The sequence below is a fragment of the Cornus florida genome, unplaced genomic scaffold (assembly GCF_030987335.1).
Source record: "Cornus florida cultivar Cherokee Brave unplaced genomic scaffold, ASM3098733v1 CherokeeBrave_3.0.0_Hap2_Chr04, whole genome shotgun sequence".
Taxonomy (NCBI): Eukaryota; Viridiplantae; Streptophyta; class Magnoliopsida; order Cornales; family Cornaceae; genus Cornus; species Cornus florida.
The window spans coordinates 91,556,916-91,582,582 of NW_026775574.1; the positions used below are offsets into that span (position 1 = coordinate 91,556,916).

A 25,667-nucleotide genomic window follows, 5' to 3' on the forward strand; every position below is an offset into this window, starting at 1 on the left:
CATTTTTCTATTAATTTTTCTGTTAGAAAAACCGAGAATTTTCTAAATTTTCCTTAAATTCAATACTCCAATACAATATTCAATAACATCAGAAAATGTTTATTTATTATGGTCATAATATAAAAACAAAAATTCCATGTATAACATTATATATATATTTATAAATTACATAAATAAAAGGACATTTTTGTCACAAAAAATAGTCGTCCCTAACAGTTGATGGACGGTTTGACTAAAAAAAAATAAAAAATTCAAAGATTTACTGACAAATTAAACTTTATCTTGTGGTAAGAGGAAAACGTGCAACAATGTTTTTCTCATCATCCGCCCGAGGTCCGTAACAACTTCGGAGTTTCTTCACCAACTTCCTGGAGAATTCAACAGCATCCATGTTACAGTTGATAAAATCTCTCTGAATAATGTTTAGTTAAATGTTTTTTTCCATCATGTTATAAAAAAAAAAACTTACATTTTTCAAATTGAGCAAATAAAGAAAATTCTTCAAATTGAAGACTGAACAATGCCCTAAGATAAAAATAAATAAATAAATAAATAAAATAATAATAATAAAATAAGAGCATATTTAAAAAATTATAAAATAATACCAAATTTCTTTATTTATAGCATTGTATCTTAATTAATCTCACTCTTTTAATCCATATGCAATTGGCAATTAAATTTATGAATAACACTTTTGAAAGGAGAAGAGCATACTTCAGCCTAAGCCAACAACAATACTAAAGCCAATCTAGAATCAAATTTATCCGAAACAAAAGATGGACTTCATGAATAAATTATGAAATTCTACATAAGCCTTGAAAACCTTACTATGCCTAACCAGCAACAGTAAATTTGCATTGAACAGAATGCTGGTAAAACCCAATAGGCTTAGCTTTTATCTGACCAACTAAAAGTGCAGCATCTCTTTTTCTAACAGCATTCTCCATCCCAAGCGTGTAGAATTTTGTTAAAGGAACCCAAAATTTCACCAATCCCTAGCTTGTTGATTGGAACCAGCAAGGCAGCATAATTAAAAATGAACAACTACCTTATGAAAGCGACAGTCATACAAATAAAGTTGAAATCAAGAATCTGAAATGCGAGCGTAGTTTCAATCTCCACGGTAATAAAATTTACTCCAACAATAAGATCCTGAGGAAACATAAAAGCCAAAGTGTAGATTACAGAGAGAGAGACTTCCATACACTATACTTCTGCAAGGCTTAAAAGCCAATTTAAGTTGAAGTACTTAAGCTCTTGATCGTAACCGTGACGAAAACTATATAACAAACTAAGCATGAACTGAGAGTGGCATTTGGAGGAATTTCTACACAGACAATAAAATCATATGACTCGGGAAAGTTTCTAATGAACTAATGAAACTTAATTTATAAAATATTCCATATAGACATATAGTCATCGTAAACAGAAATAACTAATGAAATAAAAATCAGAAGCCAAAAACTATATCTTTTTTAAGATCTCATTACATAAAACTAAAATGGAGTTTCATCGTTTTGCTCTGCTACCTCTTGAATACCTGTTATATTTGCTCCAATTGCTGTGGTATCGCGGTTTATTTTTTGTGGTTTGAGGGGTGTGGCTATTGTTTGGTTCATAGAACAAAGGCTTCTGTTGATATTCACTGGTGGGATTTTTTGTATAGCTGGGGATTGCCTCTTGATGCATGTCTAGATGCTTAGCCTTTTCCTTATTAATACATCCTTAAGCGAAGAGAACATGTTGTTAACATAGAGAGATGTGAACAGCTTAGTGCACAAACAACCACGGATTACACAAAATGTAGCCTATATAAAATTGAATGGTTACCCTTTTGTGTGGAGTTGCTCCTTGCACTATTGTTTGTTGTATATAAATTATTGGCATTGGCGAACCTTAGGGGAGGAAGATCAAAAGGTAATCCCAGCCTCAAATGCAGAGATTTTTTTTTTATTTCAACTGCAGAAGAATATTCTATTCATTTATCAGAAGTTTCAAAAACTGTTAAACTATATGGATCAGAAAAATGTGAGTATAACATCAAACTATAAGCTAGGTAAGTGCCCATAAATTACCCTCAAATTATATAAATCCTTCATTCATTCAAAAGCAGAGCCAATTGAGCTCAAACACAAGTTATAGTGTCCTCCTCATGGCTACACAATGGGTCTAAATCTGCTCCTCCTCGTGGCTATGTTGTCCACCAACATCCTCTCTCCGGCCACCACCATCCAACGGCTCCACACCATCAACCACCTCACGCGCCTCCGCCCCATCACCAAGTCCACCATCCCATCTGACCTACTGTGCACCGACATCTCCCCCATCGCCTCCTCTTGTTGAGATCAACCTGACGTCCGCCACCAGTACACGAACTGCACCCCCTACTCTCTGTCCCCTCGCCGAAACCCTAATTCTTCGCGGCTGCCACCATTTTCAGCAAAAGTGCGGATATTTATACACGGTTGATCGAAAATTGGGGTACAATAAGGTGAAATGACTGGTAGGAGTAGGGGCAGTCGTCGGTGAACTGGTTTGTAAGAAATGGTGGGTCGTTGCTGCAAAGGGTGGTGCAAATTTAAAATATATATTTATTTTAAATAAGCAGCCAATAGACTACTGACACGACAACCGTCCTTATGCAGTTACCATTGCTCATGAGTTTTAATTTCAGGCATTAGATTTAAAAGCATCTCAACCGTTGGTTTGTAAAAGTTGGAACATAATGATAACCCTTTAAGGTTAGATCTAGAAGCCTGCAGCAGGCGTGTCAGATGTGCTAATTCAGTAGCACCACCACATGAAGAGCCCTCCGCATACGAGATGCAACTCCCTGTCTCTCTCAAACCCCATTTTTATGGTGCGATCGCGAGTGCGAGGCATCTGCAGTGCGAATCTACTATAAGATCTTGTAAGTTGTGGTTTCATCAAAAAATTGAAGTTGGTACCACCACATGAAGAGGCCTCCGCATACGAGATACAACTCCCTGTCTCTCTCAAACACGATTTTTAAGGTGCGAGTGCGAGGCGTCTGCAGTGCGAATCCAATATAAGATCTTGTAAGTTGTGCTTTCATCATGAAATTTGTTACTCTTTTTCCTTCTTGTAGATCGGATTTCGTGATCCATCGATCAGGTTACAACTTAAAACTGTCTTATAGTTTTTTTAACAGATTATTTTTTTTTTAATTTTTTTTTTTTTTCCTGTTTTTTTAGAACAAGTTATCTTTTATAATTTTCTAAAAAATTGTTAAAAATTCTCGGAAGATGCTTTTAAAAAATTGAACCAAATATGTTATCATAATAATACTTTTGAGTGTTTGTACTTCCCAACACTCTCAAAGAATAAAACGTCATAATATTCACTATAAACTAGATCTAGATCTAATGTGAAACAATGATGACTGTTGACAAATACGCCTATTAGTAAATATATATACGAGTATATTTTTCCCAAATATGACCTGCAGCAAAAGTAAAACCAAAACCGGTGAGTATTCTATTTTTGCTACTTGGACCGCAAAAAAATTGGACCAGGCCGTGCCAAATTTTATTTTTATTTTTTGAAAATGGTTAAACGGGTATCAAGTTGCCTTAATCCTAGACACGGAAACGTATTAAAATTGGACCGGGCCGTGCCAAATATTATTATTATTACGTTTTTTTTTTTTTTTTTTGAAAAAGGTTAAAGGGGAATCAAGTTGTCTTAATCCTTATAAGACACAGGAAATGTATTATTATTACTTTCTACTAGAAACCCATTATTACTTTCCAAGTTGGTACCATGTCTATAAAATTGGACCGGGCCTTGCCTTATATTATTATTATTATTACTATGTAGTACAATAGTCTTGTATGGGAAATTCAAATAGTTTTTTTGGTAGTGGAATGTTAATAGTTTTTTTATTGTATCGATGTAATTAGTTCAATCCTTTAAGTTCAATCCTTTAATTAAAAGGATAGTTTGGAAAAGTTATAAAAAATAGTACATTCAATTTTATTTATTTATTTTTTTTCAGGACATTCCAAAATGAAAAGGGGGATAACTATTTTGGGAGGAGGTAGTATGTTTTTTTTTTTTTTTTTTGAAAAAGGTTAAACAGGTATCAAGTTGGCTTAATCCTAATAAGATACAGGAAACATATTATTATTACTTTCCAAGTTGGTAGAAACCCAATTTAACATTACATTCCAAGTTGGTGCAGACCCAAGTTATAAAATTGTTCTCTTTTCCTCTCAATCGAATAAAGCTAGCAAAAATTGGTGTTGTTTGTTTATACACAACAACAACAAAAAATTGCTCTCTCTCTCTCTCTCTCTCTCTTGTTTGGGTTTTATATCTCTAATCGGTTCATCTTCTCTTCTTGCTGCTATTCTGCAGATTTTATTTGTTAAATTATGTAGAAAACTGTAAGTTCAAATCTCATGGAGAAAATCACCTCAATATGTTGTGCTCAAAACGCAAGGTACCATCTCTTTTATATTTTTTATTCTTAAATAAATGAAGAAAATTTGTTACAAAAATTCAACACTACTATGGTGTTTATTTAATCTCACAGTTTTTTTTAATTATTATTATTATTAATAAATTTTAATCTTTAATTGAAATAGCGAGAAGGATGATAAAGGAGGATTGTGTTTGGAGGATCACATCAGTGGACTTCCTGATGTTATACTCGTTTCAATCTTGTCACTATTGACAATGAAAGAAGCTGGAAGAACAAGTCTGCTACACGTGGACTTACATTGCTGGTTTGAACTTTGATTCCTTACCTATAAGATATGGAATTAAACTTAGAGAAAAGAAAGTTGAAGTAGAAAGGCCATTGTATTTGAGTTGGGTTAATCAAGTCTTGAAATCGCACAAAGCTTCAACTATAGATGAATTCAGAGTTGAATTTGATCTTAATGAAACTTGTCGAGTTGATATTGACAATTGGGTTAACTTTGCAATGGAAAAGAGAGTTAGAAGGCTTGAGTTAGACTTGTCAGAAACTTTGTTGTATAGGAGAGAGGAAGAGGATTACAATTTTCCTATTCCAGATGGTATTACAACTCACCTACATGGGTTTGCTAGCTGCAACTCCTTGACCAATCTCCTGCTGACAAGAATCAATGTAACCGGACAAGTTCTCGAGTTCTTCTTAATGAACTGTCCATTTTTGGAACAATTGTCTGTGAAAGAATCTGATGGTCTCGTAAATCTGAAAGTTCCTGATTTAGCACTCAATTTGATGCGTTTGGAGATATCTCACTGCTTCAATGTGGAAAGTATTGAGATTTCTGCAATGAATCTCATGTCGTTTAAGTACTTCGGACCAAAAATAAGCCTGCCATTTAAGAATGTCAAGCCACCTATTGATTTGTTTATCGGGGGTGAGTATTGCGATTATCTAATATATAAGTTTTTGGAGATTTCAAGCTATCTTTCTCAGCTAGAAAGCCTTAAACTGCAGATGACAAGCATGATAGAGGTTAGGAAGTTTAACTAATTCATTTGATCTCTTCCTCTTCATTTTTATTTTATTCTTTTTGCTTTTTAGCCTAGCTGTGCTAATTTACTTTTTCTTTGGTTTATGTAGAATAGTCTTGAAGATGCTAAATTTCCTGTATTAAATAAACTCAAGCGACTGGAGTTGATAATTGATGCAGCTGATGATGAAGACCTTATTGTTTTTGCTCCCCTGATAGAGGCATGTCCTTTCTTGTCTAAATTTGTGGTTGAGGTAATAAATTTTACTTGACAACCTCATTTCTAAGTTGTGAGAGGTTTATTGCGATTGAATTTTGAAATGGAAATTTTGATTGTTTTGGACTTCAGCTTAAAGCTTTCAATTTTCCAATCAATTGCTCTTTATTGCTATTTCAAAATTACAATAATACCATTAATAGGAAAAAGTTTAGCTTAGCTTGCTCTATTTTCGTGATTGTTGAAGTTTTTTTTTTTTTTTTTTTTTTTTTTTTTTTAACTGAATGTTTATTATTATGTTGTTTCCTGTGTTGATTTAATTTTTACTACCTTCGTCTTTTAATATGTTGCATGTTCTTAGATTGCTTTATTTTCATGATTGTTTAAGAACTCCTCCCGAAGTAGGACCTCTTGAGGTCTCTAACCTAATCCGGTTAGATTCAGACTTATTACTTTTAAGAACAGTGTGAATTCCTCTCTAACGCAGTCTTTTCTTATGTCTACCGCGATTGGATTTCGCCAATGGTGGTTAATGTCGTGATTTTAACTTGAACAATTATGATTTGATGCTTGGTAATTTGGTTTTGTATGCAAATAGTCTGCCCACCATATGACTCCATTCCTCCTTGTTACAGCTGCGATGGTGCGAGCCCCTTGGGAAAAGAAAACATTTTGAGTTTACATCTCGGCCCCATCAGTACCTTAAGGTTGTGGAATTCATTGGTTTTGTTGGACGTACAAATGATGTTGAGCTTGCAATGTATTTAATTAAGAGTGCTGTCAATCTTGAGAAGATTACTTTTGATCCTCGTCACCCACTTCTTATAGGAACTCCATGGGAATTCATGGAGACCAAGAGGAAAAAAGCAGCAAGCGTGCCAAGAAGCTTGGAACCAAACTAGCCGTTGGAGCAGCTTTGGTAATTCTTTAATTATTTGTATAAGCTATTTCTCCTACATTCTTCCCTTTGTAAGCTTATTTGGTATTATATATTGGATAGTTGAACCTTGGGAAAAGGCATAAGTTGAGAGTTTTTTCATTAATTTAATTTTTACTATAATATCAGAATTTTATTTAATTTTCTTTTTCATTTAGTGGCTTCTTTGTTAATCGTTTATATTTTCCTTTTCCTTCAGCTGAATCTGAAAGACATTTTGAATTTTTTTTTATCCGTTAGAAAAACAGAGAATTTCCTAGTTTTTCCTAAAATTCAACATTCAATACCATAACATAAATAAGAGAGAGGAAATGAAAGTCTCTTTCTCGAATCAATTCTCCATTACATTGTGGGAACAAAACTATTGGATGCATCCATATGTAAATATTTGGTACACACTAATATTTGTACTTAAAACAACAAACACAGCACATGATTCTAATTTGCAAATATCTAATAATTTGACAATAGATATGTCGAGTCAAACAAGAATAGAATAGAAGAAAATTAATAGGTGACACCCGGATTTTATATTGTACTTAGAATTATTATGCGACCAACAGATGAAAAGATGTCTCCTTAAATTTGCTTCTTCATAAAGATTATTCGACTTACAACACAATACAAGCACCAGAGACCCAAATCAAAATCTACATCAATCAACAATGGGAAGCAAAAAAATCATAATAGACACAATATGACCAGCTTAGAAGTACTACCTTACAGGTTGGGTTCTAGGCATAATGCATATGTGTATGTGCAAATTCACATGGTGATAGACAATATTAATCATCCCAGACAAGTTGACAAACCTACCAATGAATTAATTTACTGATAAGGTATTTGAGGATGTATTGGAATTATTTGGGGACAAATTCAACTACACAAGGCTTATGGGGTTTTTTTAACCAAATATAAACAAATAACCAAATATAAACAAATATTAATTTACTAATAAGTATTTGGTTATTCTGAAATCAAATAACCAAATATAAACAAGGCTTGCCAATTTTATCATATTTTTTATTCTACATTGTAAACATTTTGAAGTAGGGAATTGTTCTACATGTGCACTTGTCAAAGCACAAAAAGTTGAAAGGAACTCATTATGACTTCAACAAAAGAATTCCAACCCAAGAAGGAAAAGGTTAGAAAGAAAAAAATTAAAAAAAATACAAAAAATTGAAACCTTACTGATTCTGAACTTCATACAGTGTGATGATTGCTCCAAATCAATTAAAAGTTCTGACAAAAAAAAAAAAAGAGATGATTGTGTTACCCTCAATTTTTTTAAAAAAAATTGAGGGTAACACAATCATCTCTGTAACCCCAAGATTTCAAACAGATAAGTAATCAATAGATCTAAAAAAATCACAGAGAAGAGCAAGCTTATAACCTAATAATTCAAGTCATACACATAATAAAATTATCCTTTATTTTATTCGATTTCAGAATCAAATCATATGATGTGTGTGTATTATGATTTGAGGTCATATATATATATATATATATATATATATATATATATATATATTCACCACACAGATCACATCACCAAAGATGAAACAGGACAGACAAAATAGTAGGAGTCTAAACAATAAGGATTTAGTGAGAGAGGACCTCCTTGTGCTCTTCCAACACTGTTGTGGTAATTCATCCAAAAAAACAGAAAAAGTTAAGGTTTACACAAATACTGCTTTCCCTTTGTTGATGGTAGTTCGTGAATAGGATGAGGAGATCATTCCACGTCTGTCGGGGATGCTGAGATCAGAGACTGAGTGGAGCTCCAAGCTAGCACAAGGGATTCTCCATAGAGGAGATTAAGAGAGAGAAGACAGATTTGCTTAACACCCATGGTAGCGCGAGTCCTAGGAGACCATTACTTATGGTTATAGTTAGGGTGGTGTATATATATTTTAATCCCCCCCTTTAAAATGATGAGGGTTAAGCCCTATTTATACTACTTCATTTGGGTAAGGACCGTTGGTCATGACAGCTAACTTCCTCTTTATCCAATGGTCGCTTTACTTAGTTAAGGACATTTGGTTATGATGGTAGCTCTTTCTTTGTCCAATAGTCATTATATAAGATATATATTTAATGTATTATGTGGTCTCTATTACTCGAGCTTAGCTATTAGGTGTTAAACATTCTCTCCCCCTTGTGTAGACCTCGAAGTGAGGCGATTCCTTGGAACTCAGCCACCTAATCACTGAGACTCAGATTCCCGCAACTGAAGATAGGGAAAGACCCTTCCTCGGGGTTCTGCCTTCTCGGCCCCGCGGGCTCTATCCCAGCTCTGTGTCTCGAGGTCCTTACAGTTAAAGGGAGCTCGAGAGAAAAATGCCCGAGGTTACGCATGCAGGAAGCAACCTCGGAAAAGAGGGGAGGAGGGGTCCATCCGACTGGAGCGGGGCGCGTCCACAGAAGAGGAAGGGTAGCGACCCCTTCCTCGGCCAGTGAGTTCAGTTATAGGACGAGTAGCTCGAGGATACTGTCCTTTCAGGAGCACGCCAGATAAGTATTGGCCAAGTGTGGTTATTTTCAGAGATGGTGCCACTTGGGCAGACGTCGTGGCACGTATATCAACATTTTGCACCCCTGCTTGAGGTTGCGAGGAGAGAGCTCAAAGCTGCGAGGAGGGAGCTCGAGCAAAAGACTGAATGTAAAAGGAAAATATTTGTAGAGAGGATCTTTATCAACTCATTGAGGTTTATCCGTAGAGAGGAACTCCTCGTTCTTTTTTCTTTTAGCCAGAACCGAGACTTATTAGTGCTCAGCTGTCAATTATTATAATTATATATATACATAAGTGTCTGTGTGCTTAAAGTTCCCTCTGGATGACGTAGGGATCCCATGGAGCTTCAGCCTTTATTATATATAGGTGCACCTCAAGTCAATGTACTGACTACATTTTATCCAAGTTGAGATGTTCCTCGCACAACAAAATCATATTGTTAGAAAATAGATTGTAATGGAATGTAATAATTAATAAAAATAATTCTATCTTGATTCCAATTCAGGTTATGTGGTGTAATTTGCATCACCTAGTAAAGTCACGAAACAGTGTGAGATGCAGTTATTTTTTTTTTTTTTTAAACAAAATTTATTGATAAAAGGAACTAACAGTGAGTCAAAATAAATTAAATAAAGGGAACTGAGCATGGAGTATAGATATATTGGGGCGCATCAGATGTGCCACAAGGAAGCACTGGTGAGCAGTTCAAGAAATGAGAGGTGTTGTCCTGAGCCACAGAGGCACTAGGCGAGGAGGTGCCAATCTGAAGTTGCACTCGAGTTATAAGGGATACTCGAGTGAGAGATGTATTTTGTGAGGTGGATGCTAGTCTCGATTAAACTTTGTCAAGATAGTGAAGATCGAGCGGGGAAAAGGAAAACAAGGATAATAAATTATGATACGGAGTACAATAATACTGTTGCATTAGTTAAGTCCATTATTTAATCATTTTATATAGATTATCTTCAGTTTCGTGTTTTTGTGTATTTTTAGGTTTGTTTCCCAAAAAGAAATAAAATGGAAGTCTTAAAGGCTTTTTGAAGACCAAGCCATGCAGAACGCTCATCCCTTCACTGAACGAGCGCTCATCTAGATAATGCGAGCGCTTATCCAGACAATGTAGAGCGCTTGTCCAAAGGCCATCCGAACGAGTGTTCGGCAACCAGAGAGCCAAATGCTCTTCCAAAGCCAAAGCGTCGAGTGCTCTTCCAAAGGGCCGAGCATTCTTCGAAAGCCAAAGCGCCGAGCGCTCTTCTAAAACCAACCAAGCGCCCATCCAAAGCGCCGAACGGTCGTCCTTTGGCAATCAAAGAGCCGAGCGCTTGTCCAGACAATGTGGACCTAGCTGGCATTTTGAACCTTTCAATTTGATTCCCTCCTTAATTGAGGTTGTTGGTAAAGTGCTTTCAGGGGACTTTGACCTCGAAATTGAGGAGGTTTGGTTGGTACTACAGGGAACTTTTAGCATGCATGATGAGGGTTGTGCTCATGAAAGGACTTGAATGCTAGTAAGAAACCCAAACTCGCAAGAAAGTCTTAAGCTGCAGGAGGCTCCGAGTCCTTAATGGGTGCTCTAACCGTAGTGAAGTGAACTATGCACAAAAATAAAATAAAATCCTAAGTACAACGGATGGACGAGCTTGAATGAGGGGGAGATCCCGAGCACAATGAAAGGACCATGAAGCAAAAGGACTGGCTATTTCAATGGGAATATTCATATCTCAAGTGACCCAAAACAAACAAATAAATAAATAAATAAAGTTGTTTGTGGTGAGATGGTACAAGAGAAAATTTTGGCAAGTGATTGGACTTAATGAGTGGGCCATTATATATATACACACACACACACTTTAGAAAAGTCCTTAAAACGCTCCCAGGATTATTTTATAAAAAAAAGAAAGCTAGTGATGTGTTAAAGCCACGAGGAAGTGCTTGCCGAAGCGGTGCTCGAGTAGTACGAGCTGAAACAACGATCGAGCTGCAACAAAATGCTAATCCGAAGCATTGCTTAAGCATTTATAGGAAAAGATTTTCCTTTAGGATCAAGTGACCTCGAGGAGGTTGCCGAAGTCTCTAAAGATTGATGGGTCGAAGAGAGAGGTTAGTAGGTGAAAGCTTGAAGAGATTTCTATCGAAGGGTAAGGACCAGCCAACATGTTAAGACTCAAGGGCTCTGTTAATTCTTTGATGGAGCTTCCCGCGACCGCGACGTGGAATGCATGCATAGGGAGGATAGGTATTGAGTGCTCTGAAAATGATTACCACAAGTTGTGATTGCTTCAAGATTCAAAGATCAGGAAGTGTACAACTACTACTCAAGATCATAGGTGAAGGTTGATATTGGTGGGTGGTGATGTTTGATGGTACGAAGAGGCACAAAGTTTGTGTTTGAAAGAGTTTGACCGGCGTTTTTTTTTTTTTGAGTGTTCGAAGAGATACCAATGTTGAGTTCAAAAGGAATCGACGATGCGCGTCGAGTGCTCGAAGATGTGCCAAGTTCTAGATTAGAGTTTGAAAATGATCGAGTTAGACAGTCGAGGGTTCGAAGAGGTACATGGCTCGGAATCGAAGGGAGTTGGACAACATTCCTCGTTTCGGCCTAGGCAGTTTATTTGAGGTGTTCTTGGCAGCAAGTTTAGTTGGATGTGAGGTGCAAGATCTCGCTTTCAGAAGGGTGATCGAGGTGGCAGTCAGAGTTTGGCGAGGTTCGCTATTATTTGCAAACACAATGCTTTGTTGGTTCAAATGGGTTTCTTGATCATGTTTCATAGAGCCAAGCGAGGAACTAGGAGGGAAAGAAGCTGAAGTTATAAAAGTGAGAGAGGCCGAAAGAGCTAGTCCTCGAATTAATGACCAGGGTATTTTTTGTAAAACATCACTACTATATTTTTGTTCAAACAGTTGTTGGCATTGTGCTCAATCCGCCAGGCGAGCGCGGGCTCAAAAAGGAACTCGAGTAGCATGAGTAGCAATGTCGAAACAGCGCTCGAATCACAAAGGAATGCTAACCCAAAGCATTTCGAGCATTCAAAAGTTTTTTTTTTTTTTTTTGGTGAACAGTCTTAGTCATTTGCCCCCAATTGTCTGGTAGGAGTGTTGACCAAACAACTTCTAGCATACAAGAGAAGATGTGTGAGTGTGAGACTAGATGTTGCCCAAGAGAATGGAAGCTTTCGGCACCGCAGGGAATTTTCAATAAGCATCATGACAGGCTTGAACTAGAGGGAGGACTTGAGTTGTGGCCAAGACTCGGAATTTGCAATGAAGGATTGAGCTTTCGGACCGGAGGATCGCTAAGAACTTGGAAAACTTTAACATGCGGACCCAAGGGAGAACAGAGAGCATTATAGCACAAGGAAGGCTTGAACACTAGGGGATACATAGAGTGAGAAATTAAGTGTGACACAAAGGGACCCAAGCGCGGGAGAAGGACAACAAATAAATAAATAGGAAGTAAATCTTGAGAGTCCTCAAATCATTGACAACGTTGGCAAAACAAACTGTCATTATTACTATTTTTGTTGAAACAACTCATAACTGTGTTTAAGTTATAACAAAGTTCTAGCTCAGAGCAGGCTCGAGCTATGGTGTAAAACTGCTACTTTGAGTTACGAGGGATGCTGATCCGAAAGGTTGCTCGAGCAATCATTATTATTTAAAGAGGATAATATATCCATATAGTATATATTTTATTGCACGTTAGTATAGACTTAAAGACGAAGTCTCAGACTACACAATGCCAGTAAAAAAGATGTGAAAAGATGTGTGACAACTCACTAATGTAATAATAGCTGACATGGTACTATAAAAACAGTAAAGAGAAAGAGGATTTGATGGGTAAATGACACAAAAATGAATAAATTAATTAAGAATTGTTTTTTTTTTATGGGTTCAAGTTGAACTTTTCCAAAGACTGATATGCACAATTGTTTTGATACATATGCAAAATATAAGTCAGGTCAATCATTATATTTACCTTTGTTTTTTTTTTTTTTTTTGTTAACTAGCATTATATATATTTTATTAGTAACAATGAATTCAGATCAGGGAGCTAATTAGACTTATGTTTAAATTGAAAACAAGTAATGTCAAGTGTATAAATAATGAAAGTTAAAATAAGTGATTTATCAACCATTCGAAGCTTATGCAGCAATGGTCAAAGAAAGACATTCAATCTTCACTTCTACTATTAGTTTTAATTTTTATTTAATTATTTCTACTGTAGCTTTATGGAGTTGTAGTTGGCTATAACTACATAAGCTTTGAAGCAAAGCTGAGGTTTATACAATACAGTGTAATAGCTTGTCTTGGCCAGTTCATGGCGTGACTGGGCCAAAGTAGCAATTGTCATTTTAGCACATGCAAAACTGTGTGCATAGGGTAATGGGTAGACCAACAAGGTAGTACAAGCAACAATGCGGAAAGTGTCTAACATATGTCACAGATATGTGTAATACATGTGCAAAAAAGGAGTTACAGATGGGTAATGTAATGTAACAATAAAAATAATAGAAGAAAATACTTATTATAATTAGAGAGGTGAAAATGGGAAATGACCTCAAATAAGTTAGTCTTTACATGAATAAAGACTTGTAAGGTTTTGTGCCGCAGGACAATTTAAATAGCCAACGGATAAAAGTTAGCAGGGTGAGTGACAAATGAGATTCTTGTGGAACTCTTTACACTTGAATAGGCTGTCAAATGTGTGGTGATTTATTGATTTCTCCTCTATGTTTTTAATACTATGGTGAGCCTGTCAAACTGGTGAAAAGTTACAGAGTAGGTGGTGGCAGGTGCCATACATCTCTTATCAAAAAAATGTGTATGAAAAGATTAATCAAGCAAAGTACACAATATATATATATATATATATATATATATATATATATATATATGAACAATAGAGATATATATATACGCATTCAATTTTTATATGTGAAGAGATTAGGACAGTATAACCTTTCTTTATCATCATTATGGGTAAAGGAAGACTGATATATATACTGGGGCCCTCGACTCTGCATATGGCCTTTTTACAAAACCCGTTTTAAGTCGAGGCCGGACTAAGGGAAGTGGGTTGCTCGAGGTGTCATGCTTTGAAGGGAAGAGATGCTGCCTTAAGAGAATTGGCCATTTTTTGAACTAGCACACATGAGACCCGCGAGGGATCGACCAAAAAATAGCGAAGAAGATAATGATTTTCAGATAGACAGATAAGTTTCATGACTAAATAACATGGCATGCTATATCAGTAGAGATAAAACAAAAATCTAAAGATAAACATGTCGGTTTGAAACTAGAGCAAGCAATAAGAAATTGAGTTGGGAACGAAATCACCGTTTTGAAGCAATAGATTCTCTTGCAAACTCGACATTGATGGAATGCTCCTCCCCAGCAGAGTCGCCAAAATGTTGATGGTAGTTCGTGAATAGGATGAGGAGATCATTCCACGTCTTTCGGGAATGCTGAAATCAGAGACTGAGTGGAGCTCCGAGCTAGCACAAGGGATTCTCCATAGAGGAGATTAAGAGAGAGAAGGCAGATTTGCTTAACACCCATGGTAGCGCGAGTCCTAGGAGACCATTACTTATGGTTATAGTTAGGGTGGTGTATATATATTTTCAGCCCTCGCTTTAAAATGGTGAAGGTTAAGCCATATTTATACTACTCCATTTGGGTAAGGACCGTTGGTCATGACAGCTAACTTCCTTTTTATCCAATGGTCGCTTTACTTAGTTAAGGACACTTGGTTATGATGGTAGCTCTTTCTTTATCCTATAGTCATTATATAAGATATATATTTAATGTATTATGTGGTCTCAAGTACTCGAGCTCAGCTAATGGGTGTTAAACATTCTCTCCCCCTTGTGTAGACCTCGAAGTGAGGCGATTCCTTGGAACTCAGCCACCTAACCACTGATACTCAGATTCCCGTAACTGAAGTTAGGGAAAGACCCTTCCTCGGGGTTCCGCCTTCTCGGCTCTGCAGGCTCTATCCCAGCTCTGTGTCTCGAGGTCCTTACAGTTAAAGGGAGCTCGAGAAAAAAATGCCCGAGGTTACACCTGCAGGAAGCAACCTCGGAAAAGAGGGGAGGAGGGGCCCATCCGACTGGAGCGGGGCGCGTCCACAGAAGAGGAAGGGTAGCGACCCCTTCCTCGGCTAGTGAGTTCAGTTATAGGACGAGTAGCTCGAGGATACTGTCCTTCAGGAGCACGCCAGATAAGTATTGGCCAAGTGTGCTTATTTTCAGAGATGGTGCCACTTGGGCAAACGTCGGGGCACGTATATCAACACCCTTTAACAAATAAGCTCAAAACGAACAATATGGAAGAGTTTTCTATTTGATCTTCCAAAAAAATTGAAAGAAGAATTAGGGTTTTAAAAGAAAATCAAATAAGTTTTAAACGAACTTGAAAATCGAACATTATTTACAGACCATTACTGGATTTCCAACCAAAAAACTACAAAAAAAAAAAAAAATAATAAATAAATAAAATAAAAATAAAAAACAGTCCACATGTTGAACTTTAATCAAACAAAAATGGGTCAAACGCGGTTTCTTCAAAGACGAACCACTGTCAAACGGGTAAAGAACTTCAGATCGGTGGTGGTTTCCCTGGTTTATTCAAAGATGAACCACTGTCAAACGAGTAAAGAGCTTCAACTCAAAAAAGCTTGGATCGATTGTCGTTTTCAGGCCCGAGCTACTGTGCAGTCAAGTCGCCCTAATCGCTAGAGGAGAGCTTCGCGAGATGCAACTCTAATTATTGCAACTTTTTCATTTTATACCTGCCCTAATTTGTTGCATGTTTGGCCACCAAGCAATAGCTCGAGCGGTATCTCCTCCACTTCCAATTCTCAATAGGTCACAAGTCCAAGTCATTGGGACAAAGTGAATGTATAAGGTACACACTGTATCTCATGTATTAGGGGAAATTGGAGAAAAAAAGAAAAAGAAAAAGAAAAAAGAAGAGCAGATACAGCAAAGAACACAAAAAAGCCTTTAAAAGCAAAAAATAAATGCATGCCAAGCCTGGAACTAAGCTACTAGGGATAACAGCATTTCAAAATAATAATATATGTATAAATAATAATAATAATAATCGGCAGATAAAAAGAGCCCTTTAAAATTTTGGAACATAAGGATCCCCCAAGTCAGATATCCATTCCCTGTCAGCCAACAATAAATTCAAGCCAATCTAGGAAATCCGATCAAATTTATTTGAAACAAAAGATGTATTTCATGAATAAATTGCGAAATTCTACATATGCTTTGAAAACCTTACTTTGCCTAACCAGCAACAATAAAATTTGCATTGGACAGAATACTGGTAAAACCCAATAGGCTTAGCTTTTATCTGACCAAATAAAAGTGGAGCATCTCTTTTTCTAACAGCATTCTCCATCCGAAAGTATGTAGAATTTAGTATAAGGAACTGAAAATTTCACCAATCCCTGTTTATTTGAACCAGCAAAAAAATGAACTACCAAAGCAACAGTCATAATCTCCATGGTAATAAAATTTACTCCAACAATAAGTCCCTAGGAAACATGAAAGCCTGAAGTGTAAGTTACAGAGAAAGATTTCCATATATATACTCCTGTAAGGCTTAAAAGCTAACTGAAGGTGAAGTACTTAACCCCTTGATCGCTACTGTGACGAAAAACTATATAAAAAGCTAAGCATGAACTAAGAGTGGCATTTGGAGGAATTTTTACGTAGACAATAAAATCATATGACTCAGGAAAGTTTCTAATGAACTAATGAAACTTAATTTATAAAATATACCATATAGACATATAGTCATCATAAACAGAAATAACAAATGGAATACAGTTAATACAATCAAATGATACCTTACACACCATGCTTCCGTTGTGTTCTTTGGATGCTATTTTTCTTTTTACAGGCAGTGATTCTTCCCCATTAATTAATATTTCATCTACATCTGGTGCTTCAATAGGAGGTACATTGCCAAAAACTTCTGTTTAAGCAAAATTCACATGCATAGACCAATCAGAATTGAAATCCATAAAAAATAAAGTATACAGGACATGTCAATGCTCTTGCCTTTTGCTCTTTTTCTTAGTTTTACTCTTCTTGCTTCAGCTGTTTGCTTTGGATGTCTTTTATCTTTTCACAGGCAGAGATTCTTCCCCACTGATTAATATTCCATCTACATCTGGAGCTTCATTGGGAGGTAAACCGCCAAAAACTTCTGTTTAAGCAGAATTGACACACTTCGACCAATCAGAATTAGACACCACAAAAGATCAAGTTTACAGGATTCCTATATATTCAGCACCCAAAAAAAAAAAAAAAAAGGGCAAGCACAACAAAGAAGAGGCGGAAAAGAGGAGCTAGCAGACTATCAAGCCAGGCAAGGGGAGAAGTCCAATCCAAACCTAACCCAAAGACAAGATCCGGAAAAGTCCATGATAGGACATGCAGCAGAAGTTTAACTCTTTGCATTGTAAGTGAAAACCAACAGATGCGATTGGTTCCTGTTCGAATTCATCAGAGAGAGAGAGAGAGACTGTGTATATTGTATATATCATTAGGATCAAAATCGTCTCCGGCGCAACAGTAAATCTGTTGCAACCGGTGCAGTAATTCCCTTGGGTAAAAGCCACAGGTTAAATATAGTTTTTGGTTTAAATACGAAAGGTATAATATTTGGTTTGGTTTATATACGATACAATACCTAAAACTCTCCCCCCTTAATTTGACGGCCCCTTTTGAAATTTGGAAGGCACGCCCATTCATTCAAATTCCACTTTCTATCTTCAAAATTCCATTTTTCTCTCTTCAGACAAATCAAACCTCTGTAACTCAAAAATCACACCATTGTTCATCACTAAGTTCGGATTTAGGGTTCTGTATTAGAAACAAAAAGAGCAAAACCAAGTATGTGATTTAGGGTTCTATTCTTTAACCTCTGTTGAGTTCCTATTGATATATGATAGAAAAGACCTCTCTCTATATTTTACTAAGGAGGGCTCGGCAAGAGAGAGCAAGAGAGGAAACCTAGAGGACGAGGAAGTGAGGGCTCACCGAAGTCATACAAGAAGATCAGTTCCACCGGATTGTCAAAGCTTTGGAGGTTCCGAGATCTATACACCAACAACGACAAGTTCATGTTGTATGCTTCTTCTTCTTCTTTTTTTTTTTTGATGTTTCTTAGCTTTTCAATTTATCTGATTTTACTTTCAATTGGAATTCCCCAATCAGTCGGATGTGGCATCGATTTGTTATCTATCTCGTTGATGGTGTTGAGATTGTTGAGTCTAGTCTGTTCTTTGGCTGGAATATTTCGACTCAACCGGGTTTCTCGTGTAGCTAGCGATGGTGGTGTTGGGTTTCTAGGAAATGGACGGGTTCGTGATCCGATTATCTCACAAAATCCCATCGATTATTGCTTCTCTCTTTCTCTATTTGATTGCAATAGAATATATATTTTTTAATATTTTTGCTCTGTATGATCATATATGTGCCAGGAAAAAAAAATCAAATATGCAAAATTAGATTTTGGATATGTTGTAGATTTTTCTTATTTTAAGAAAAAAGGTTTCCTTATGTTCCTATTTGAATTGTTCCTTCACTTTGTAGGTTGAAGGGGATGGGTATTCTCTTTATTGAAAAAGAGGAAAAAGGGGTCCTATGATGGAGGATCGATATTCAGCCCTTGTCGATGTTCAAGGAGATTCCAAATAGGTACTCTTTAGATGAAATTTTTTTGTTACTTTGTATATGTTTTTAAGAAAGTGAATTGGGAAATATCTCTCGTCTTTTAGTGGCAATTAAGTGAACTATGAAATATTTCATTGCATCATTCAGGAAGAGATGAGTATTAGAAATAATTTTGAGGGCTGAATTACATAATTTACCAATTATAGGAATTTGAAACTATTTTAGAAAGCAGGCAATTAGCCTCCCCAATTTTTTTCATGATAAAATCTAAGCATAAGAATTAGCCATTCTTATTTTTTTGGTCTTGAAGCACTAGTATTCTAATAATTAACTGGTTGTTGGTTGGTAATTGCTATTTTTGAAGAATATAGTAAGTGTTAATCATCATCAGCATCACTTATGTTACCAAGTATGGCCATGATTAGTTTTATTAAGTTGTGATTATGTCAGATCATTCAAAAAGATGATTAACCAATATAAACTGGTTGATGCTTCACTCTATATAAATTTAACAATGACATGATTTTCCTATAATTATTAGAGTATGAAACAAAAATGCAGAATGAATGGGCAGTATATCTAGCAGGCTTGTTTAATAGCAGACTCTACCACCTGTTGCATATCAAGTAGACTTATATGGGTATATTTTTAATGTTTATTTTGAATGTGAAGTATATTGATATATATATATATATTATTGTTGGCACAAGATTACTTATTGATTTTGTTTCTCTGTTTTGACCAATGGATAATAGAACCATCTTGGATTGATAAAAGCTTGTCCCATCTAAAAAGAGAAATATCAAGATATAGTGGAATAGTAAAACCATCAAGATACTTTTATTTTATGAAGTTGTGAAGATTTCTTTGTAATATTCCATTTCAATATAAGATGTAAAATACTTTTCTTTGTTGTCATGTTTATGATGCCAATTGCCTTCCCAAATTTATTTTTACCTTTTTGATGATTATATTCTAGGAATATAAATTACCGACTCGTTGGCTAAACAAGTGTATGCAAAACCCATATCCATTTATTTAATTTGCCTTACAACGATCCACTTTGGTTAATTAGTTCCTAAGAACACTTGTTTGTAATGATGTGATTACGTTGTGCTGTAGATATATTCATATGCCTTCAGTGGTAATCTCTTTCAACCTTGTTCTTCTGATACCACAACTACCTAACCTTTTCTTTATAAAATTTTCTATAAGTGCAGTTCAAGTTTATGAGATGTTACAAATTGGAGATAATATGAGTTTGAACATAAGAAACTAATTTTTAATATTCTATAGCTTTTTGTTATTAACTATCTTTTGGTTTTATGATTTTTAAGCCAATTATTTAATTAGAAGTAAACTATTAGTATTTTTAGCATGTATAGTTCTAACTCATTTTTAATTATTTTATTGGATATGATGATTGTTTGATATAACTTTCAAAACGAATCTGTTCAACATGTGGTTCATTGTAATTCAATCTCACTGATGGTGTTTTCTTTTCTTTTATTTTTACTTTTGAAAGAAAAACGAAAAAGAACATCTTTTCTAAATTCTAAACTTTGATTATTTATTAGTTCCATGGTTTTTTAGCATTTTGATTTTTTCCTCCTATCATTAAAATCAAGTGATAATATTGAAAGTTGCAGTTTAAAAAATTAAAATAGAAATAAATGTTTATGTTTTCAGTATTTGTTGTGCACTGCACCCCAACGAATGTTTGGTAGCTGTTCCTTAATTTAATTTTTCGTGGCCTATTTAAACTACATAATATTGACTTGGATATGTAATAGTCTTATAGTTTTAATCGTTTTGTGAATTTGATATTGGAGTTTTTTATATCTCAAGATTTTTAATCCAATCATGTGAAAACTGATGATCTATATTTTGTAATTTATTGGGTTTGTGCAAGGGTATAAGAGGCCATTGTGGGAGGATGTCTAAATTATGATGATGTTTACAAGGAGGTAAACCCCAAAAGGTGACTACCGGGACGGTATTACAAGGTTCAATGCTTTTGGATCAAACACAACTCTTGAGAGCAGTCGATTTAATGATGATGATCAAAGAAAGTTTAAAACCTTCTGTGTCCTACTTGATGATTTAAAGAAACCAGGGATTTTGATGCATTTGAATTAAAGAGTAGTCTGTAGTTATGTTTAGTTATAGCGTATTTGGATCATATTATTATGGTTGGACTAAATTTCAAATTATCTTTTTTTTTTTTTTTTTTTCCTTTCCTTTTTTGTTATTATCAAATTTAGAATCTAGTTGTAGTTATTTGTAACTTTATCTCTGTAATAGAGGTTTTGGCTTTTTGACAAGCTTTGCTCTTTGTAATGGACCATTAGTTTCAAAAGGTTACCTTTGAATGTGATGCATTGTCAGTGGTTGATATTGTCAATAATTATAGATATATTGGTAATGGCGTGGTAGTGATGTTGGAAAATATTATCTGAGGCATAGATGTATTAAGTAATGGCATGGTAGTGACGTTGGAAAACTTCCAACTATTGTTGCAGGAGCATATCTACGGATAAACATGGAAGTCTATGAGATGTTTATACACTATATGGAGCGTGCGTTTGGTGCCAAACCTTGTAAAATTGGATAACATCATCTGAGCATAACAAAACCTCTTTTATATATATATATATACACACACACACATAAATACATAAATACGTATTGATGTATATATATCAGTTTGTACCAATATTCATTATGCATCCCAACTTTCTCCTTAACAACATCCTAACCTTCTCTTTAACAACATTCCAACCATCTATTTCTCTTTTTTTTTTTAGTTGAATGGGTAAGCTTTTTTAAAAGAGACAAAGATTTACGAGTCCAAAGCTGGACAAATGAACCTTAGAAGTGCCCTTGTGTTCTTTTCTTGCCAAATGAAATAGATAGCTGCAAAGAGAAGAAGTTTATGAGTGAGCCATTTACCATCATACCATGAGACCAATTATAAGAACACCAATCAATGAGCTCTCTCCAACTGTTAGGCTTGGTGTAGAAGCCTGCCACATGCTGAATGAACTCCCAAATTACACAACTGTATCTGCACTTGAAGACCAATGATTCCTAGTCCGCAAGGTGATAACAGGCATTGGTGTAATGTTTTTTCTTTATTACAATAGAATCAAGAGTATATAGCTTCTCTTTGAGTGATCTATTTCTCTTGTTTGGGATACATATTAGGCAAATGTCGGGACGTTGGTCTTGCATCACAACATTTTCTTAATGTACATCCCAACTTTCTCCTTACTAGCATCTCAATATTTTTCTAACGTACATCCCAAACAAGATAAAGAGATGAATAGTGTGATGTTGGTTTGGAGAAAGTTGGGATGTAGGTTAGGAAAATGTTGTGATGCAAGACCAAAATAAACATATCTTGGTACAAATTGTTTGTGAGATATATTTTTGTAATTGGCATATTTCGGTAACAAAACAAGTCCTTGTCGAGTTATAATTTCAATTACCATATCCGACTTGAAATCGACTGCGGAATGTAGAGGTTAAACAGAAGAGGAAAGTACCGTTGCTCATCGAAATGGAAAGAACAACGATTATGACATCATTTCCCACTTAGGACACAATGCTACACATGGTATATTTTCAGAGTTCAAAAAATACAGAATTTCCAAGTTCAGGTTGAATTCTGTCACGTGGGAACCGGTTCCAGAAGCTAAACTTCGAAGAACAACTCTGTGTCCTTTGGGAACCGGTTCCACAAGTCCTAATTGCAAAAGGATTCCAGTAATTCTTTTTTAATCCAACTTTCCTTTCAAGTCTTATACACGAAATTTCCTTTATTTTCAGAAGGAATAGGACTTTGCAAACCTCTATATAAACCATGTCATATTCATTGGTTTATTCACGGCTTTTACATCATTATTCATATATTATACAAAGCCTTAAGAAGTTTTTTTTCCTCAAAAAATCAAAGTTGATTTTTCTGTTGTCTTCCTAGAACACACACATATTCACCTAGTGAGTGTAGAGTTGTGGTGTTCAAATCCTGATCGTGATCATACAGTTGCATCTACAACGATCAGACGAAAGCATATCTTCTTCTACATCGAATTCAGACGATTGAAGAACAGAAGTAAAAGCGATCACACTTTGAAAAGGTTGGAGCATTTGAGGAGTGTTATCTAATCTACCTGTTACTCTTATACAAATATCAAGCATAAGTCTGAGGTCAAGTTGCTATTAGATGGGGAGTCGCAAAGCCAGAGGATTATCAGCAGTTGATGTTTGGTAGAACGATAGGGTGTGAGCCAAAGTCAAAGTCCGGTATACTTTGTTTCAAGCATAGTGGATTGGTTTACTTTGGACTGCACAGTTCACGAGGTTTTTCCCATAACAGTTGACGTATTTTATTAACTGAGGTTTCCTCGCTAAAATTCTGGTGTCATCTCTAACTTTATACTTTGCTTTATTTTATCTGCATGTGATTAATTGTTTAATTACTAAAATAAATAAAGTTGGAAAAGACACAGATCTGTTTTAAAGCAAACAAAACTTTCTAAGTATTTTTCATTGCGTACAACTCACATTGTTTATTTTGGTCTTGCATTATAACATTTTCCTAACTTACATCCCAACTTTCTCCTTACTAGCATCCCAACATTTTTCTAACGTACATCCTAAATAAGATAGAGATGAATAGTGTGATGTTGGTAAGAAGAAAGTTGGGATGTAAGGTAGGAAAATGTTGTGATATACAATTTGGACCAAGATATGTTTATTTATGTATTTGTACAATAAGTGGAATGTTGGTAAGATGAAAGTTGGGATACAAGATGGTATGTTGTATATGCAGATGGTATGTTGCATCTACCACATCCAAGAAGTTGCGGGCATACCATCTATTCTAGAACATACCATTTGTTCTATAAATGTTGTGATATAGAAGAAATTGTAGGTTAGAGAAATGTTTGTAGAGAGATTAGAAAACGTATAGATAAGAGTTGAATTAAATTTTGAGATAGTGTGGATGCAAGTACTCTCTTCAGTAGGAATATATTGGGATGTTGTGTATAACTTAGTCATGAACCAAGTAACTAAAAATCAGGATTATTTGTACAAATGTATTTGCATAAGCGTATAAGTTACAAGTACTCTCTTCAGTAGGAATATATTAGGATGTTGTGCATAATTTAGTTATGAAACCAAGTAACTAAAGCGCGGGATGATTTGTATAAATATATTTGCATAAGCCTATAAGTTAAAACTTAAATTTTAAATATTAGTTTGTCCCTAAAAATTGGATGACGTATGGATAAGAGTTTAATTAAATTTGAAGAAGTGTGGTTGCAACTATTCTGTTTAATCGGAATATATTGGGATGTTGTGTATAACTTAGTCATGAAACCAATTAACGAAAGGTCGTAATGATTTGTACAAATATATTTCCCTAAGCCTATAAGTTAAAACTTGAATTTGAAATATATTAGTTTGAATTTAAATAGTGAAGCCTAAAAATATGTGATTCTCTCTACATTTATGTTGGGATTTTATGAATAACTACTTGTGGACCTATACTACATCTATGTTAGGTTTCTTCCTAAGGTGATTCTAGCTAGTTTAATCTTGGGAATTAATAGACATTTTGTAAATTCACCGTGATTAATTCATGGTCCTCACCATCTCTTTGATAGGCGTCGATGAATTGGGTTGGCGGCAATAATTGAAATCTAACGCGTTGTTTAGTGTTTGATTGGGTGAAGAATATTTTAATACCCTTTCAATGGTGGAGGGGAGAGACGAGAGCGAGGGGGAAAGGCGCCACAGGTGCCTCTGGGTGCTGTTTACCTTGCCGGCCACCATCTAAAGAGGAGAGAAAGAATTAGGGTGATGGTGATTGAAGGAGAAAGACCGTATGTATTTCAATTTTTAGAAAAGAAAAAAAAAAAAAATTATTTGGTATAAAGTATAAAATTCTTTTTTATTTCGTATAAAGTATAAAAAAACTTTCCATACTTGTATAAAGCATTCAGTAAGTTTTTTTTAACTCAATTGACTTTGAGTGACGTGGCGCATAGAGAACCACAAGTTCCGCACCGGCTGCAACAGATTTACTGTTGTGCCGGAGACGATTTTGATCCATATCATTAACCCTTAAGTCTGGCTTATATAAAGGAAAACAAATAACCTAATTATACAAGGTTACCTAAATACACAATGATCCTAACAACTATGGGTAATTACATAATGACCCAACATAAATATATATATACATAAACATTCTAACACTCCCCCTCAAGCTGGAGAATATATATCAAATAATCTCAGCTTGGAACAGATAGTCCTTAACCGGTTATGACCAAATGCTTTGGTAAACATATCAACTAGTTGATCTTCAGACTTCACAAATAGAGTAGAAATGCTCCCACTTAATATTTTTTCCCGAATAAAGTGACAATCAACCTCAATATGTTTGGTCCTCTCATGAAACACAGGATTCGATGCAATGTGAATAGCTGCTTGATTATCACAGAACAATGGAGTAGGAGCTTCAACTGTTACCCCAAGTTTTTTTAGAAAATGTTGTATCCATGTCAACTCACTAGTGGTATGGGCCATTGCCCTGTACTCAGCTTCAGCACTAGATCGAGCTACCACTGTTTGCCTTTTATTTTTCCATGTACCAAGATTTCCTCCTACAAATGTACAGTAGGCTGTAGCAGATCTCCTATCTGAAGGAGAACCAGCCCAGTCAGCATCTGTAAAGCCTTCCACCCCGAGATGACCATTTGATTTGTATAGTAATCCAAAACCTAGAGCTTGCTTGAGATATCGGATAATCTGAAGAACA

General features: G+C 35.4%; 1 protein-coding gene across 13 annotated transcripts; it reads left to right on the forward strand.

Moving 5' to 3' along the window:
• Positions 1-2,770: 2,770 nt before the first annotated feature.
• LOC132303906 (uncharacterized) lies at positions 2,771-21,228 on the forward strand. Of its 13 annotated transcripts, none has more exons than XM_059801354.1 (12): positions 2,771-3,059; positions 4,019-4,060; positions 4,381-4,465; positions 4,611-5,473; positions 5,582-5,725; positions 6,324-6,395; positions 6,517-6,607; positions 17,055-17,111; positions 17,289-18,287; positions 18,377-18,522; positions 18,755-18,859; positions 20,748-21,228. In XM_059801354.1, exons 4-9 carry the CDS (start codon positions 4,952-4,954, stop codon positions 17,369-17,371), a joined length of 969 nt encoding a protein of 322 aa, XP_059657337.1. In that variant the 5' UTR covers positions 2,771-3,059; positions 4,019-4,060; positions 4,381-4,465; positions 4,611-4,951; the 3' UTR covers positions 17,372-18,287; positions 18,377-18,522; positions 18,755-18,859; positions 20,748-21,228. The 13 variants fall into 13 exon arrangements, with proteins under 13 accessions (XP_059657337.1, XP_059657338.1, XP_059657341.1 ...); XM_059801355.1 differs by lacking the exon at positions 4,019-4,060 and having other exon boundaries at positions 17,289-17,618; positions 18,140-18,287; XM_059801358.1 differs by lacking the exon at positions 4,019-4,060 and having other exon boundaries at positions 17,289-17,618; positions 18,143-18,287.
• Positions 21,229-25,667: the final 4,439 nt, after the last annotated feature.

Bases quoted from the DNA above. Each gene is read 5' to 3' on its own strand.
- LOC132303906 (XM_059801354.1), top strand. From the start codon at position 4,952: ATGGAAAAGAGAGTTAGAAGGCTTGAGTTAGACTTGTCAGAAACTTTG. The intron at 5,726-6,323 runs GTAATAAATTTT...TCCTTGTTACAG, and splicing joins TGTCTAAATTTGTGGTTGAG to CTGCGATGGTGCGAGCCCCT. The intron at 6,396-6,516 runs GTTGTGGAATTC...CACTTCTTATAG, and splicing joins GGCCCCATCAGTACCTTAAG to GAACTCCATGGGAATTCATG.